Raw genomic sequence first — 16,841 nt, 5'->3', positions numbered from 1 at the left:
TTCCACAGGCTGCTCTTCGCTCTGCAGCCTTTGCATATACCTCCCATATCCCCACCTCCGAGTTTCTGTTCACTTTTTCTGCTCTTCCTCTCATTCTCCCTGTTAAAACTTCAGCCATCTTTTAAAGTCTGGTTCAAGCCCCACTTCTTCCAAACTGAATTTCCTGATCTTTCCTCCGTCTGTGAATTCCCAAGACATGGAGTCAGCATTTAGTCATGTCCTGTCCTGTATGATTCCTTGAGGTTTTTAAGACTTACCTCCTAACTGAAGATGTAAGATTCTTCAGGACAAAATTATGGCCCAAATGATATTAATAGCTATGTTATTGTTCTTACTATTTTAAGGTTATTATTATATGTTATTACTCTGTTGTGAACTGTTTTTTATTATTATTGTTATTATTGTTTTGAGGATCAGGTAAGGTAAAGAAAATGCATGTGCGTTGTGAGCTAAAGTTATCCTTGTAAGCTGAGTTCCCTTTGACGTAAGAAGGTATCAGAGACATTTCTATTGCAACCTCATGAGATACCTAGGTCAGAACTGCCCAACTAAATTGCTCCTAGATTCCTGACTCCCCAAAACTGTGAGATAATAAATGTTTGTTGCTTTATGGTGCTTAAAAAGTAGAAAGGAAAGAAGAGGAATCATCCTGATTTCCTGTAACTAGAGATCACAGGCTTGAGGACTTAAGAAGTGAAAAACAAGCTTACAACCTCACACATCCTGACTTTAACTGTATCTTTGGCCTAGTCCATTCGGCCTTCTGAGAACATGGGAAATGAGGCTGACACCACAAAATCCCATATTGCTGTACAGCTATCCAAATTTCAGCACAAGTCACTGGCCTGATTTTTTTTTAAGATTTATTTTTAAGAAGCACCTCTCATTGGTTCAGCTGAGCTAATCTGAGCTCAACGCAGTAAAATGCTCCAAACTTGGAGAGAGAAACACTGACGTAGTCCAGTTTTAAAATTAACTTTGCTAAATGCTTCCCAAGCTCAGAGAATTCCACTTTGGTTGTGAAAAATGCAGCCAGAAAGATTCCAAACAAAAGGCTACAGGACTAACTAGCATAAACCAAAGGCTCCAGATCCTAACCACAGGAACCAGGCTTCCCCACGTGGAATTCTGCAGCTCAGCTCCACCTATCACAGGCCCTCGATGACAGCTTCTTCCAATCACTTATGCGTTCCCCCGGGCACACACCGAAGCCATCCGTGCTGGAGGTCAGCGTTAGGGAATGCCCACAGGCATTCTCCCCTCCGCCACCTCAAGCTCAGTCACCACCACAGCCCACAGAGAACTCTACTCCCAGGTCTCCTTAGAATCCTAAAGCTATCCCTCTGGAAATTCTGGATCCAAAAGCCTGGGTAAAACCCAGGCATTTGTATTTTTTAAAAGCACCACGAGTGAGTCAGATGTGACATCTGGGTTGAGAACAACTAACAGAGATAGTGTGCTAGGATGTAACAAATACTTTAAGAAGCTTGGTTCCACACTCATCCCTGCCACTTTCCAGCTGTGAGACCCTGAACAATTTACTTTTTTCTAACCCTCAGCCTCCGCAACTGAAAATGAGTTGTTGTCGGTATCACATAAAACAAGAAATGAGGTTTTTAATAAAAAACAACACTTTATATTTGTGCAGTGTTTCATACAGGGGTGTCCAACCTGTGGTATGTGGCCCAGGATGGCTATGAATGCCACCCAACACAAAATCGTAAACTTACTTAAAACCCTTTTTTTTTTTTGCTCATCAGTTTTGTTAGTGTTTGTGTGTTTAATGTGTGGCCCAAGACAACTCTTCTTCCAGTGTGGCCCAGAAATGCCAAAAGGTTGGACACTTGCTTTTATACACACTACATCAAATGACAAAAGCCTACCAACCATATGGGGTAGATGAAAATTAGTTTTACCATGTTATAGATATGGATACTGGGATCAAAATAAATAGGTAAGAGGGAAAAATGGCAGAGTTATTAGTAAATGTCTGAGGTAGTGTCTGTGGTGATAACAGAACCAGGTGTTAGACCAGTGGAGGTAGATCCGACCTCAGTTCAGCAACCTCAGTACTTAAGTCCTGGCTAAGAAAGAATTCACAGCCAAGACTCAAACTATAAAAGAAAGTTTATTTAGGAAGTCACAGAAGTATTAGAAGTGAGTGGTAGAAGAAATAGGCTCAGGAAACAAGTTACAGAGGCAAAAGAAGGGCCTTGGAACTTAGGAGAGAGAAAGGTAAAGGTAACGTGCATGGGGGAAAAGGAGATGGGGAAAGGAAAGCACAGGTGTGTTCCCAGGAGGGAGAGTGCCCTGAGTCCTCTTGGCCTAAGAGCTTTCAAGGGTGGAGATTTTAGGAGCCGTCCCAGGGGAGGATCTCCAGCTCAATAGAATGTTCATCAGCTTTCCAGGTGTGTCCTTTCAGGGTTCTGGTCTCCACTAACTGGTTGGTGCCAGAGCAGGGGGTCATTAGTCAGCACAGCTGGTCCTGACGTCGGCTGTGGCATTGCTTGTGTGGTTCTGCTGTTTTTCTGGGCCTGGAGCTAAAACACAACTGAAGCTGAGATGTATTTGATTCAGGTCAGAACCTCATTGTCCTGGGAGCTTAGTGCTTAAGGGCTACTCTCTGGCCCCCTAGCTCTTCCCCCTTAGAGGGGGAAGGTCAGGGGAGGATCTGAACTGCATGACCAAATATGAAAAGTCAGGGGGGTCAAAACACATGACCAGCAATATGCTAGAGAAAGAAAGGCTACCCTAGGAGCAAGGTCCTTGTTTTCCCAGTTTTCCCCACTGCTGGGCACCTGCGACTCCCCCACCACCACCCTGTGACCTTCTGTACCTGGCCCATCGTCCTTGCTCTGCTCACGTCTGTGTAACTGCCTACCACAGTAGGACTCAATCTGGGTCATCTAAGTCCCGTTCTAGACCATTGCTTTAGGCAGCAGGTACAGAATCTCAAATACTTTATAAAGGGCATAAATAACACTTTGGTGACTGCCAACACGGCTGCGTATCCTGCCAGGACTGAGTTAAACACAACGCAGCAGGTCAACAAATGCTGATTGGCTGAAAGGCAATATCAACATGCGCAAAATCAAGCTGAATAAAAGCTCCAAAAAAAGAGAAAAAAAAACTCACTTTAAAAAATTTTTCATTTTGATGTACACAAGAATCATCGCCCTCCAAGTATTTTAAACCTATGTGCTCAGGACATGTATGGAAAAACCTATACCCACAGCATGAAAGAAAGCTTACTAAATCATTTCACAAGAACTTTTGGTGACTCTATGCTTTCTACCTCTGTGCTTTGAATTTATAGAGACACAGATTCGATATTGAGGTAAGAGATTTATTTTCAGACCAGATTTGGTCTGAAAGGTTACTAAGGTTACTCAGCAAGGATTTCCAGAAGAACCTCAGGGGCTACAGCTTTATAGCGGATTCAAGTACTTTACAATGGACTGGATTCTTTTCACCTACATATATAACCTGATCCAACTTCATCTTCATAATATCTCATTTATCTTATTACAGGACTTTAAAGGTATAAGAGACTATATTTGTCCACTGCATTGATTCTAAATTTGTAGATGAAGACACTGAAATGTACAGAGAAGTAACTGACCCAAACCAGGCAGCCACTTTATGGGAGAACCAAGCTCTCCAGACCCCCACCTCCTATCTAGCACGTAAGATCATTCCTTCAGTTCCCAATGGTGTCTGAAGGTCATGCTTCATCTCCTGTTCCAGGCAGCAATCTTTTCTTTTTAAAGAGTTTTACTGACATACAATTCATATACCATACAATTCACCTATATAGTGTACAATTCAGTGGCTTTAAGTATATTGAGAGAGCCTGGCAAACATCCCCACAATCAATTTTAGAACATTTTCATTACCCCAAAAGGAAAACTCATACCACTTAGTCAGAGCTCCCTGATCCCATCTGCTTCCCCCACAGTCCTAGGCAACCATTCATCCACTTCTTGCCCTTGGATTTGCCTATTCTGAACATTTCATATAAAAGGAATCATAAAATACATGGTCCCTTGTGACTGCCTTCTTTCACTGACACTGTTGTCAAGGTTCACCCATGTCATAGCATGGATCAGGACTCCACTTCTTTTTGTTACCAAATTATATTTCTCTGTATGGATGGATGCATGATGTTTTATTTATCCGTTCATCAGTTGATGGATATTTAGGTATGTTTCTGCTTTTTGGCTATTATGAATAATGCTACTACAAACATTCACGTACAAGGTTTTGTGTGGGCATGTTTTCATTCCTGTGTTACAGGGTAACTCTATGTTTAACCTTTTGAGGAACTGCCAGACTCTTCCACAGCTGGTCACACCATTCAAAATTCCCACTGGCAGTGTATGAGGGTTCCAATTTCTCCACATCTTTGTCAACACTTGTTATCTTTTTATTATTGCCATCCTAGTGGGTGTGAAGTAGTCTCTCCTTGTGCTTCTGATTTGCATTTCCTTAATGGTTAATGATTATGAGCATCTTTTCATGGGCTTATTGGCCATTTGCATTTCTTCTTTGGAAAGGTATCTATGCAGATCCTTTGCCCATTTTTAAATTAAGTTGTCTTTTTAATGTTCAATTGTAATAGCTCCTGATATTTTTTGAGACAAGTCCCTTATCAGATATATAATTTGGGAAAATTTCCCCCCATTCTGTGGGTTATCTTTTTACTTTCTTCATGGTATCCTTTGAAGAACAAGTTTTTAAATGATGAGGCCTACGGGTCAGGAATTTTATCTTCCTAGTTTGTCAGCAAAAGCAATTCCAACCTTTTAATTTTTAATTTAAAAGTCCTTTTCATGACATGTAGAAACTTGGACAGAAGGCCTACTTATTTATAAAGATCTTATAACAATTATGGTTGATAAAAGCACAATATTAAAAATAAGCACACACCTAAATTGAGGGATGAAGTGGCCGTATATGTGGCAGAAAGTTCCAGCGCAGGGTAACAAACACCACCTACATCATAGCCCCTGTACCTAGGAAATTGGCATCTACTACTACATAAATGAATTAGTCAAAAAATACAAGTTAAGCAACTTACCATCTCTCTTTTACCTAAACTTGAAAAGAGCTCACAATGATCACAGAGTAGGGAAAGGAAAAACACACAAAGACAGAAGCCTGGCACACTCACTAAAAGAGCTCAACAGTTCCCATTTCAAGCATTCACCAATCACTTCCTATTTGTCAGATCACTGCTTATTGGACATCTCTACGTCAAGACATTTCAAATGCAAAGTGTCTGAAATTATCTTTTCACCTCAAATGCAAAGTGTTTACAGTCATCATCTTTCCTGCTCTCCAGCCACCAACCCTCTGGACTTGTTCCACTTCCTGGGTTCTCTATTTGATTAATGATGCTATCACCTACCATCTTCCCCAATCTGTAGTTAGGCAGTTACTGTATTTTTCCATGTACAATATGCACTTTTTTGCCTAAATTTTTGAGGAAAAAAAAAAGGATGCGCATCATACATAGGTAGTACTAACTCCGTATCTACATGTCTTTAAATTCTTTTATTTATACTTATCGTTAAAAGTGTTAAATCAGCCCCGGCTGGCGTAGCTCAGTGGATTGAGCGCAGGCTGCGAACCAAAGTGTCACAGGTTCGATTCCCAGTCAGGGTACATGCCTGGGTTGCAGGCCATGGCCCCCAGCAACCGCACATTGATGTTTCTCTCTCTCTCTTTCTCCCTCCCTTCCCTCTCTAAAAATAAATAAATAAAATCTTTAAAAAAATTTAAAGATTTTATTTATTTATTTATTTTAGAGAGGGAAGGGAGGGAGAAAGGGGGGGAGAGAGAGAGAGAGAGAGAGACATCAATGTGCGGTTGCTGGGGGTTCTGGCCTGCAGCCCAGGAATGTACCCTGGCTGGGAATCGAACCTGGGACACTTTGGTTCCCAGCCTGCACTCAATCCACTGAGCTATGCCAGCCAGGGCTAAAAAAAATTTTTAAAAAAAGTGTTAAATCTAGAAAGCACTAATGATCTGTATGCAAAATAATACCCTAGAATATAATTGGTTTTGTTTCTAAATATAAATAAATAAATAATTGAATTGAAAACTTAAAATGAAAGATTTTTTTTCCTGACTGGGTCAAAAACACAGGTGCACATTATATACGGCAAAATACGGTATACTTTTCTGCAATGTAAAATATTTTCTGCAATTTATCACTGTGGTTGTTACATTTGGCCTACTGTTTCAGAATCCCAATTCTGATTTTGTCTGTCATGTAATCTATTAGCCATGCATCCCACCTTCAAGAAACAAGAGAAAGGAAACTAATATTTACCTTCTGTGCAGAAGGTAATTTATTAGGAACTTTGCATGTAACCTTCACACAACAACCATGTAAGATACTGTCCCAGTTTTAAAGATAGGAATCCCAATCTTTCCTAGATACAGAAAACTAAAAGTCAAAGGAGTTAACTGACATACCTCAAGTCAGAGAGCTGGTAAGTAAAGAATCCAGGATTTGAACCAGATCCACCTAAATCAGAAGCTCATGATAACTATTTATAAGCAGAAAGCCAATTTCTTCAACACATCAGTACAACCGAGAATTTTACCTCATGGCAACAGGCACTTAAATAAATACGGGGGAGGGGCTGTCAAACAAAAGTAATTTATTCATATGGGCACCCAAACCTCTATTTCACTGTCTTGTCCATGGGCTTTTGGTGACTTTATCAAATACACTGTTAAAATCCTGATTGTTCTTCTAGAAGTTTTATCAATAAAAAGGAAATTTGCCCACCTAGTACGACTTATCCTTAGTGAACTCATGCTGAGTCCTGCTTCCTTTCCTCAGCTATTACTTTCCCTTCTTATTGATATTTAATCCCTAAATCTGGATGTGAACTCAGGACATATGAATAAAGAAGAAGTAATCAAGAATCTGGAAAAATGCATTCCAAATAAAACTACCTTGGAAAAAAGCATTTCCAAATGAAGACATGTCAATATTTATTACATTTTGAGAATTCATAAACAGTTTAAGAACTTAAAAAGTAAATAAACATACAGATTGTCCAAGGCTCGCAAGTGCATGATTATTTTCTTAGAATTTTGCTCAGAATAATTAATAGAATTTAAAAATAGGTCTATTTTCCAAGTGACTTCAGCCACTTTAGGAAAGAAACAAGAGACATATTTAATAGGGGGAAAAGGTATTAAAGGAAAATTAAGTGAAGGAAATAACAGACCTTTCATCCAGGTTACAAAAAAGAAGTGAGTATGATGAAAAAAGAAGTTCAAATGATGAGAAAGAAATGAAATACTGTACTTTTATCGCCAGGTAAGATGGATCTGTAAAATCGGTCCTTCTTTTTCTTCTCCTCTGGATTCGGAGGCAGAGGTTTGGAACCATGGTTTAGGGTTCCAGCATCTTTGCTACCAGCTCCAATCATAGTGCTGGTGTTTCTCATGGGAGGGGCTGGGGGTTTGTCTTGAACGTCCAGGCCGTTATTTGACATGGTCACCACCACCAGCAGCTACTGGAATCAGAAAAAAGAGCATAACACTTTTATTATTTTTGAGCAAAAAGAAATACATGTTGAAAAGTTTAAAAGAATCCAAATTATACGATCCGTCCTCCAGGGCCTACTTCAAGCCCTGCTGCTGCGTACCATGACCACCATCGTTGTAATCAGTCAGCGACTCTCCAAGACACAGCGCCTACTCTGTGCCCAACTCACCAGACTTTTACTTTTCTCCGCACTCCCCCATCTATGGCATTGGATGGCACAGAAAACCGTGATGATGTAGTTGAAGAAACAGAAATTTGGCCCAGCTAAACCATGCATCCCAGAGCCACTTACTAGCTTTAGAAAAATTCCTTAATCCCTGGGTGTCATTTATTCATTCACATGATGATTAAATAAAACTGCTAACAGCATTCCACATAGTGAATTCTCTGCCTATCTGTAATTCTGTAACCTAAGAAAAATCACATTCTCTCTCTGGAATGGACTGTATCACTGTATCAAGGGTCTATAAAGCTGCAGGTTTTGTAAATACTTGTACTGAAACATAGCAACACCCATTCATTTACAAATTGTCTGTGGCTTCTTTCAGATTCCAATGGCAGGGCTGAGTGTTTGCAGCAGAGACTATGTCCACAAACCTAAAATACTTGCTATCTGGTTCTTTACAGGAAAAGTTTGCTGACACCTGGCCTATATCACCTCGGTCCTATCTCCTTCCTCTAAAATTTGACCTTGTTCTAAATAGATGATGGCCGATGCAATAGCCATCCTATCCTGCACGATGCTGGTTTATTAGTAATCTCCAGTGCTTCTGGAAAATAGAAGGAATGAAATCGAATAAAAAGGAATAAAATCCCTATCACATGGTAGCAATAGTTTTAATGAAGATAGATATTATTACCTCAAATAACTGTCAATGGATAGACATGTTTCCAAAATTAATCAAGTCTCTCAACAGTCTTCCATGCTACAGTGGAAATTACGTCTTTAGCTATGACTACTTATAACGTAAGTTCCTTGGAGTCAAACACAACAGTGTTTTAGAGACTGACGTTTCTCATTAAAAAAAAAAATTCAGCATAATCACAGAGAGCTTTTTAGAAAGTATAGATGCCTGAGTTTGAGCCCCATAAATTCTGATTTAGTATGGCTGACCGAAAGCCAAATACCTGTAATTTTTTAAAAAATCAATGATCTTAATGTCATCCAGATTTGAATACCACTGCTTTAGTCTATGGTCATACCACCCTGTATGTACCCAATCTCATCTGAATACCACTGCTTTAGATATCAATTACTTAAATGCCATAGACAAAATCTATAGTATGGAGTCTTTTTAACAGTGCCTAAAAAATGCAGAACTAACTGATCTCATATTCCCCCCACAATCCTTTCTACACATGCCCTTTGGAAATGTTCTCACCGCTAAGAAGTTAGGTGTCTCTCCAGACCCAATGCAAAGGATATATTTTTGATTATTACATTTATTTTTACTGTTATAAATGTCTTCTCCAGGATCCAGAATGTTCCCCAAATGTTGGGCTCAATTTTGTCACCTCTGTGATCCAAAAGTGCCTGGACCCCAGTATCTGGCTCACAGTAGATTAAATAAATATTTTAATTAACCAAAAGTTTGCACAGGGATATATATTTGCCATTAAGGGGTTTAGTACAGATGAAATTTTAAGGTTCTTCCCCCAATTTGACACTGACTCACTTTATAAACTAAGACACCACATGTGGACACAACTTACATTCAAACCACACCTTAGAAATCTCTGTTCTCCTAAATTTGCCAAATAGTCTCTTACCCTCCTCTTGACCCCTCCAAACTTCTGGGTCAATGATTTCTCCTACCTCTGAACAGTAAAAATCTTACTCATCTTTCAAGGTCAAATTCAAAACATTTCTTTGTATAATTCATCTTGACCTCCCTCTGACAAACCAGCCACTCCTTAATTGTCTTTTTGAACGAAAGAAATCAAATAAGCAAAGACAATCTTATTCATCTAAATTAACTCCCTGGATGGTGCGCTTTTTATCCATTTCTTCCCGTTGCACTTTGCAGATTGGCTTTTGCTGTCCCCACCAGCCCCAGCTCACATCCCTCAGCTCCCCCAAACAAAACTTCCACAGGCTCAGTTCTCAAGTGTACTTCCCCATTTGTAATGCCAGTTCCAAAATTATACTCCCTGCAGCCACCTGATACCCTAAGCAGGCCTTTCCTTGCCTCTTCAGCCAACAGCCTCACTGAATGCAACTCCCTTTCAGGGCCACAGCCCAGGACTGTGCCAAAAAAGGCTTCCTCGGCCTTTCTCATACAGCTTTTCTTCATCTCTCAGTTCTTCCACCATGCTTGGAGAATTCTTGGTGGTAGATCTCCACTTTCAAAAAGATTCCAGGTGACTCAAAACATGAAATCTGCTGGTGGAATACGATGTTTGAATCCTCTACACCATATTCCAGCCTCGGTCAGTCATCCAGCCTCGGTCAGTCATCCAGCCTCGGTCAGTCATCCAGCCTACTCTTGAACACCTGCAGAGACAGGTACTCTACGGTCTCAAAAGTCAGCCTAGTCTACCTTTGGTCACCTCAGTGAGACAGTTCTTACTTGTATTAAGTCCGACCTACCTTTCACTGCATTGTAATGACTTGCTTACACATTTGCCTCCCCTGCTACTCCCCTCCCTGGCCGGACTTAGATTGTGAACTCCTCAAAAACAAAGTTCAGTCTTATTTATTTTTCCCCAACACCTGGCCTGGTAAAGAAGAGGTAATCGATAAAGATTTGTTGGACAAATGAACAAATAAAAGAACAAGTGAACAAATAAGCAAACAAAAACTACTTCTATCACTTAGTCTTAAATCTTATCTGTCAGGGCTATTCAAAAAAAGATTATTCCCCTTCCCTAGACAGAACTTTAGGTACTTGAAACCATCTTGCAAGACCCCCAGAACAAAAGGGATTAAGATGTACAAACTGCCAGTCATAAAACCAGTCATAGGGATGTAAAGTACAGCATAGGGAATATAGTCAATGATATTATAATAACTCCATAAAGTGTCAGATGGGCACTAAACTTATGAGGCTGATCACTGTGTAAGTTATATAAATGTGTAATCACTATGTCGTATACCTCAAACTAATATAATATTGTATGTCAACGGTGACCGAAATTTTTATTTTAAAAATTAAAAAAATAAAGTGAAAGGAAAAAAAGACATTCCCCCCCATCTATTTTCTCAATGGTAAACTTGCCACTACCTTCAACTACACTTGCAGAACACAATTCTGTGCCTTCCTCCTCCCCACTCTGAGCTTGCCTGGCCTCGATGTTGCTACACTGCTTCCCAGGTTTGCTGGCAGCCCCCAACCCGCCCTCTCCCATGGCTCCCCACAGGTTTCATTCCCTTCACAAGCGCTTCGTGGATCCCCTCACTGTTCATTTTGTCCACCTATACAGAGCACAACACTTAGTACATTTTAAAACTCCCACTATTTTAAACTTTGTTTATTTTACAAGGGAAAAAAGTCCAAAACATCAATCTTGAGAGGGGAAAGAAGAAACACACTCAGCTCTTGAATAAGTAGACCAAACGCATCTTAAATTGTCTAACAGCCTCTGCGGGCCAAAGCTTTGGGAGAACAACAAGCCAATGCCTTCTGACATGCTGCGGTACAAAGCTAGGCCCGAGGCCAGCATTTAGAATGATAGTTCAAATGGCATCCTTCTATCTGTCCTAGACAACAAACTAATATGACAGACAGAGAGACAAAGACAGACTGACCAGGTTGTACCAATGCCCCAAAGGTTCAGGGAGCCTAATAATGTATAAGCAACTAGTTATACTGAAATATTAATTATGAATCAACTGAGTGGCTCTATAATAAAGGCAGGGTCACCGTGAGGTTTCAAAAGGGCTCCTGGTAGGGCAATATGGCAAAAAGACGACTGGAGTGGAAATCAGGAGACCTCAGTTTAATTCCTGGCTCAGTTACCTACAAGCTCTAAAGTCCCTTCACGCATGAGCTACAATTTGTTTCCCACTATGCGGGCTCTAGACAGATACTGGTCAAAAGGCAACCAACGAAGGGAAGAATTTAAGTCTCTTTTGCTGTAAAAAGCAGAAAGGTACAGTGCTAGAGCAGGAAAAAAGGGAAAGAAAACACTTTTCAAGCAGCCACTGTGTATATGGTCCTTTACACACTGAAGTAACCGAGCCAGGGGGTCGGGGAGGGAGTGTGCTCACCAACAGCTGCTTCTTTCCGCTTTACCACGTCTGATCCCACGGCCACCAGTATAATCGCAGAGCCTTAGCAGAGCCAAGGTAATCGAAGATTTTAAGATACAGCTAACATCAAAGCCAGAAGCAACCTAAGAGGTCATCTAATCTAACCCCCTCCTATCAACGCCTTCGCACAATGGGAAGAAATACTGAGGTCCAAAAAAATAGAAAATTACCTCAGATCACATAGCAATTTAAAGGTGGGGATTACAACCCATGTCTTCAGATTCTCTGCCTTTTCCAACTATATCTGAGGTAATTCTAGCCCCTTTCTACTTTTTCTGACCTAAATTCTGCTACTTCTGATTTACATTTAGCTAGGTCAGATCCAGGCAATAGCAAATATAGAAATATATAAACATGTTTCAGCTGGACTTGACTGATATTTACTAAATTTCTGCCATGAGCTAAGCACCAGAGAAGATAAATGAATGCTTGGTCCTCAAATCAGCCATATAAAAGTTATATACACCTTTTGCTGTAGTTACACTTTCTTCATTCAAGTACAACTCAAATCAATAAATTTTTACTAAGCACTTATTACACGACAGGTGCCATGCTAGAAACCAGGGATGTGTTGATAAATAAGTGAATAAGAGATGATCCCAAGTCTGGAGGCTCTCGCAGCCTAGACAGCAGGATGACAGGACCCAGAAGACCACAACACCAGGCCACTTGTCGACAGTGCTGTAGCGCAGTACAAGCAACAAAACGTCAGAAAACACAGGAAGGCAACACAATATTGAATGAAGGCGATCGATGAGGCTTCATAAGAAGAGATGGTCTTAAGAGTAGGGGCTTAAAGAATATATAGGTCAGACAAGTGCTCTTTGACTCTTGACTGTGAGAATCCCCTATTAGCATTTTAGAACACCAGCTGGAGAGCTTGGGGGAAGTGTACTAATATCTGCAATTTACTTTGAAATGCATTTTTTAAAATAAGATTAACAGATGAATATAGGAATGTGATGTAACATTCATGTCAGTACAGAATATATAATGGCTGTAATAAAGAAAGTATATGAAAATGCGTATGGTAGAAGAATCTAGATGGTGGTTATACAGGTATTCACCACAAAATTCTTTGAACTTTGCTATACGTCTGAAATTTTCCTAATAAAAAGTTTGACTTAGGCTCTGGTTTAATTAGTCTGGGACAGGCCCAGGCATTGATATAGCACCTGGACCAAAGAGAACAAGCGAACAAACGATAATGATGCTGACGGAGAGCGAGGACGGCAAGTGCGGCCCGGCCACAGGAGTAACCTGAGTGTGAGGGTACAGTGTGCTGCACGGCAGCACGAAGACGAAAACGTGGGACGCAGGGATCACACAGGGTCTTCTATGTTCTGTACACATGTGGCACTTTTAGTTAAAAAAAAAAAGAGTCCTGGATCTGTGCAATGAATGCTTCATGTTAAAAATAAAAGATGACACTGTTGATTTTTTCAAAGGCTGTGCAGAGATGACAATGAAAAAAGAGGGGCTGCCTGAGGGAAGGGACCAGCTGTCGCCGTCCGTCCATCCCATCCGTCCGCAGACACTCCGGGTGCCTGGAGCTCACATGATGCGCCTTGGGGGTGTGGGAGACTCCTCCTCTAAACTGCCTCAGAGACTTGCTAAAATTATAAAAAAAGGTTTCCCCAGAGAACCTTCTGGAAAAACCATCTTTACAAATAGGATTTCAACCATCATTTGGGGCCGATATTTCAATAACCACTAACATTAGATCACATATTGGAATTTACAGAAAACTTGGAAATCTATTCAACTGCTATCAATTTTCTCATTCATTCGTGCAAATATTTATTTATCACCACCCACTGTTTGCTAGGCTGTGCTGGGTACTGAGGATAAAACAGTGAGCCAGGCAGAAGAAACAAAATGTCAGAGATGTTGCCAGTCACCCAGGGTCACACGGCTAGCCGGCTAGTCGGCAACAGAGGCAGGCCCCTGAAATGAAGTCTGTATCTAAGACTCCCTCTCTTTCCACCACAGCACCCCCTTCACTCTAGAGGCAAAGGAATGGACTAGATAACCTTTAATAACCCCTTGGTCCATTATTTAACATGCAGGAGAGAAAGAAACAAGAAGAAATAAAATTCCATGTATCAATCACAGTTCCACACAACCTGGAGCAGCTGAGACTGGCATGACCCACACTCCCCCAGGACTGGGGAGTACTGCATGCCCTTGACACCTAGTTATGAGAATCTGATCTTTAATTAAATTGTGCCAGGAGGTTTTCGTTGGCAGAGGCCTACAGTGCTGCAGTCTTGAATTTGCTGAGGGATGTCCCTCTGACATATCAAAGCCATTCCCACTCTGCAGCCTCCAGACGCTTGCTCCGCTTTTGCAACAAGAAAGCAACTGCTGAGGTAGCAGGAAGGAAAACTGGAGGCTGTTTCTGGGCTGTTAGGAAAGCCACTTTAATTTCTAACCCTCTGTCTCCTCTTAGGAAAATACAGATTAGGCTATCTGCCTACAGAGTTATCATGGGAATTTAAAAACCTACAGAAAAGCATCCAGTATGCTATCTGGCACAAAATAAATATCCAATAACTATGTGTTCACATCCCCCACTCATCTTTCCAGGTTTTCTCTTCTACTCTAAACTTGTCATTCCATCTCAATATGCTTTCATGCCCCTGCCTTTGCCCACACTGTTCCCTCCGCCCAAAATGTCCAAACTTGTCTGCCACGCAAAGTCCTACTCATTCCTCGATACCCAGCTTGACTCACTTCCTCTACGAAAATGTTCACGAAGCCCCCTACACAAAACTTCCCCCCAATTAATAATAGCATTTTCTAAATACTTCTGTGCAGCAATTATCATATTTCATCATATTAACCTCACCAGACCGTGAACAATTCAAGGAATAAAACTGAATCTGATTAACCTCTATGTCCCACAGTCCCACCCAGCACAGAGCTGGTAACGGTCAAGGTTCACTGACTAAGGCAACCTGTTCAGAGGGGAGAGAAAAGCTGGAGCTGGAAGAATCTTGAAAAAAAAATCAGTTCCAAAACTTTACTTTATACTTGGGAACCTGAAACCCATAGGGGCACGCAATTTATCTAAGATCACTCAACGAAAGAATGAGAAGGACTCGGCTAGCCCCTGATAGTTCTGATTCTCTGAGAAATACTCCCTCTGCACTAAGTATTTGAGACAGAATGAACAGAGCCTGTGCCTGGGATGCTTCCTGCATTTGGAGAGGTATGAGAGGCAGCAAAGTAAAATGGAAAAGGCAGAGAGGGTTTTTTTTTATTTTAATTGTGATTCAAGTACAGTTTTCTGCCTTTTACCCCCATCCCAGCCCACCCGTCCCCCAGCCCTCCTCACCTCCTTCCCGTTTCCACCCCCCCTCGTTATTGTCCATGTGTCCTTTGTACTTGTTCCTGCAAACCCTTCCCATTTCCCCCTGAAATTCCCTCCCTTCTCCCCTCTGGTCACTGTTAGCCTGTTCTCAATTTCAGTGTCTGTGGTTATATTTTGTTTGTTTGTTTGTTTGGTTGATTAGGCAGAAAGGTTTAATGTCAGACTTAATTCACCTGTTGGCCCCTTACCTTCATCCCCTCCTCCCCCCACCAATCACGCCTGCCTATCTTCCTCGTTCTTACCACCGTGCAGTCACTGGAGTTACTTGTAGGAACCAGTACCAAAGGTCTTATAATCCTGTCCTTACCATCTTGGGAAATTCCTGACCTTCAGCCACAGCTGAGCTATTCTCAACAGTAAGCTTCAGACCTCTAGACCTCCCAATGAATGGCCTGAACTAAGAAAATCAACACCTGAAAAAAAAAACCCTGAAGCTCATACAATCTGAGAACTGGAAGGAACCAATACAGCAGTCTGGATCAATCTTTCAAGATACACTGGAATTTATTCTGCTGTCTCTGCCAGAACATATCCTGTGATTTCCCACACTGCCACATGCTGCCTCAAAGGAAGTATTAAGTATTGGAAGTATTGGAAATATTAAGAACCACAGCATGAAAACAGACTGCCCTCTCCTCTAAAAGATACTGGACATTGGCTTGACTAAGCCAACATTAGTTGTCCACTTACTTCAACCCAGTGTCCACTTACTTCAGTCACCCTTGAGCACCCAAACCTTGTCCCCAACCTTGCTGAATGTCCTCTACTCTGACCAAATTTCTCATCCCTTTCCAACTCTGGAGCCCTCCAACTCTTTTCCTTTGGGACTTCCCATTTGTCATAGGCCCTTGCTTCCTTGCCTTAGAAAAAACCTAGTTATCTATCACCTGAAGAAGAGTCCTCTCTAGCAGCCCTCTCAACTGGACGCTGTGTTCACTCTCCTACCCAACCTATCAGTGTTGTCCTTAATTTTCAGTGCCATTTCTAAAAACCATTTCCTTCTGTTCCTCTTGTAAAACACCTCTATTCCTCTAGCCTCCAATGGCTGCTATCATACTTCCTCGCTGCCTGATGTCCACTTCCTGGTCGCTCTACTCAAAGGCTTTAGTTCCAAGATCAGTCTTCTTCTGAACGCCAAGCTACCATTCTCGTGACTTCCACTGCCACAGTGATGACCTTTTGACACTCTGGTCACTTCACCTGCTGATCTCCAGTCCAAATTAACCAATACTCCCATGATCACACCCTGGACCTTATGACCAAAATGTGCATCAGCTCCAATATCTGGAATGAATAAAAAATACTCCAAACATAACCTCCTATTCATGCAGCTCACGTACTCAAGAACTTCCATTACAATTCTTAGATTTCATTTTGAGCTCCAATCCACTATCCATTAGTGCCCCCTGCCTTCACTTCTCTTTTTCCCTAACCATAGTCGGTCAAAATCACTACAAATAAAAAACCAAACACCATCAATCCTCTAAAACTCAATTACAAAAACAAAAAAGAATCTTAATCAAAAAGGGGCAATGGACTTGAATAGACATTTCTCCAAAAAAGATTTACAAATAAATGGCCAATAAGCAAATAAAAAGACGTTCAACGTGACAGATCATCAGGGAAAGGCAAGTCAAAAC

At 41.1% G+C, this 16,841-nt stretch overlaps 1 protein-coding gene across 4 annotated transcripts in view; it reads right to left on the bottom strand.

The window, feature by feature from the left end:
• Positions 1–16,841, bottom strand: part of PAK1 (p21 (RAC1) activated kinase 1) — a 142,896-nt gene that overhangs the window by 51,026 nt on the left and 75,029 nt on the right. For 3 of the 4 annotated variants that reach the window (XM_028514744.2, XM_036028765.1, XM_028514743.2), the window contains exon 2: positions 7,331–7,541. In XM_028514744.2, coding sequence (XP_028370545.1) covers positions 7,331–7,520 — 190 coding nt within the window. In that variant the 5' untranslated portion in view covers positions 7,521–7,541. The remainder of the gene's footprint in view (positions 1–7,330; positions 7,542–16,841) is intronic. The other variant, XM_036028766.1, reaches the window with a different exon arrangement.

This window comes from Phyllostomus discolor, chromosome 6 (genome assembly GCF_004126475.2).
Source record: "Phyllostomus discolor isolate MPI-MPIP mPhyDis1 chromosome 6, mPhyDis1.pri.v3, whole genome shotgun sequence".
Taxonomy (NCBI): domain Eukaryota; kingdom Metazoa; phylum Chordata; class Mammalia; order Chiroptera; family Phyllostomidae; genus Phyllostomus; species Phyllostomus discolor.
This window is presented reverse-complemented; position numbering and strand designations above follow the sequence as displayed.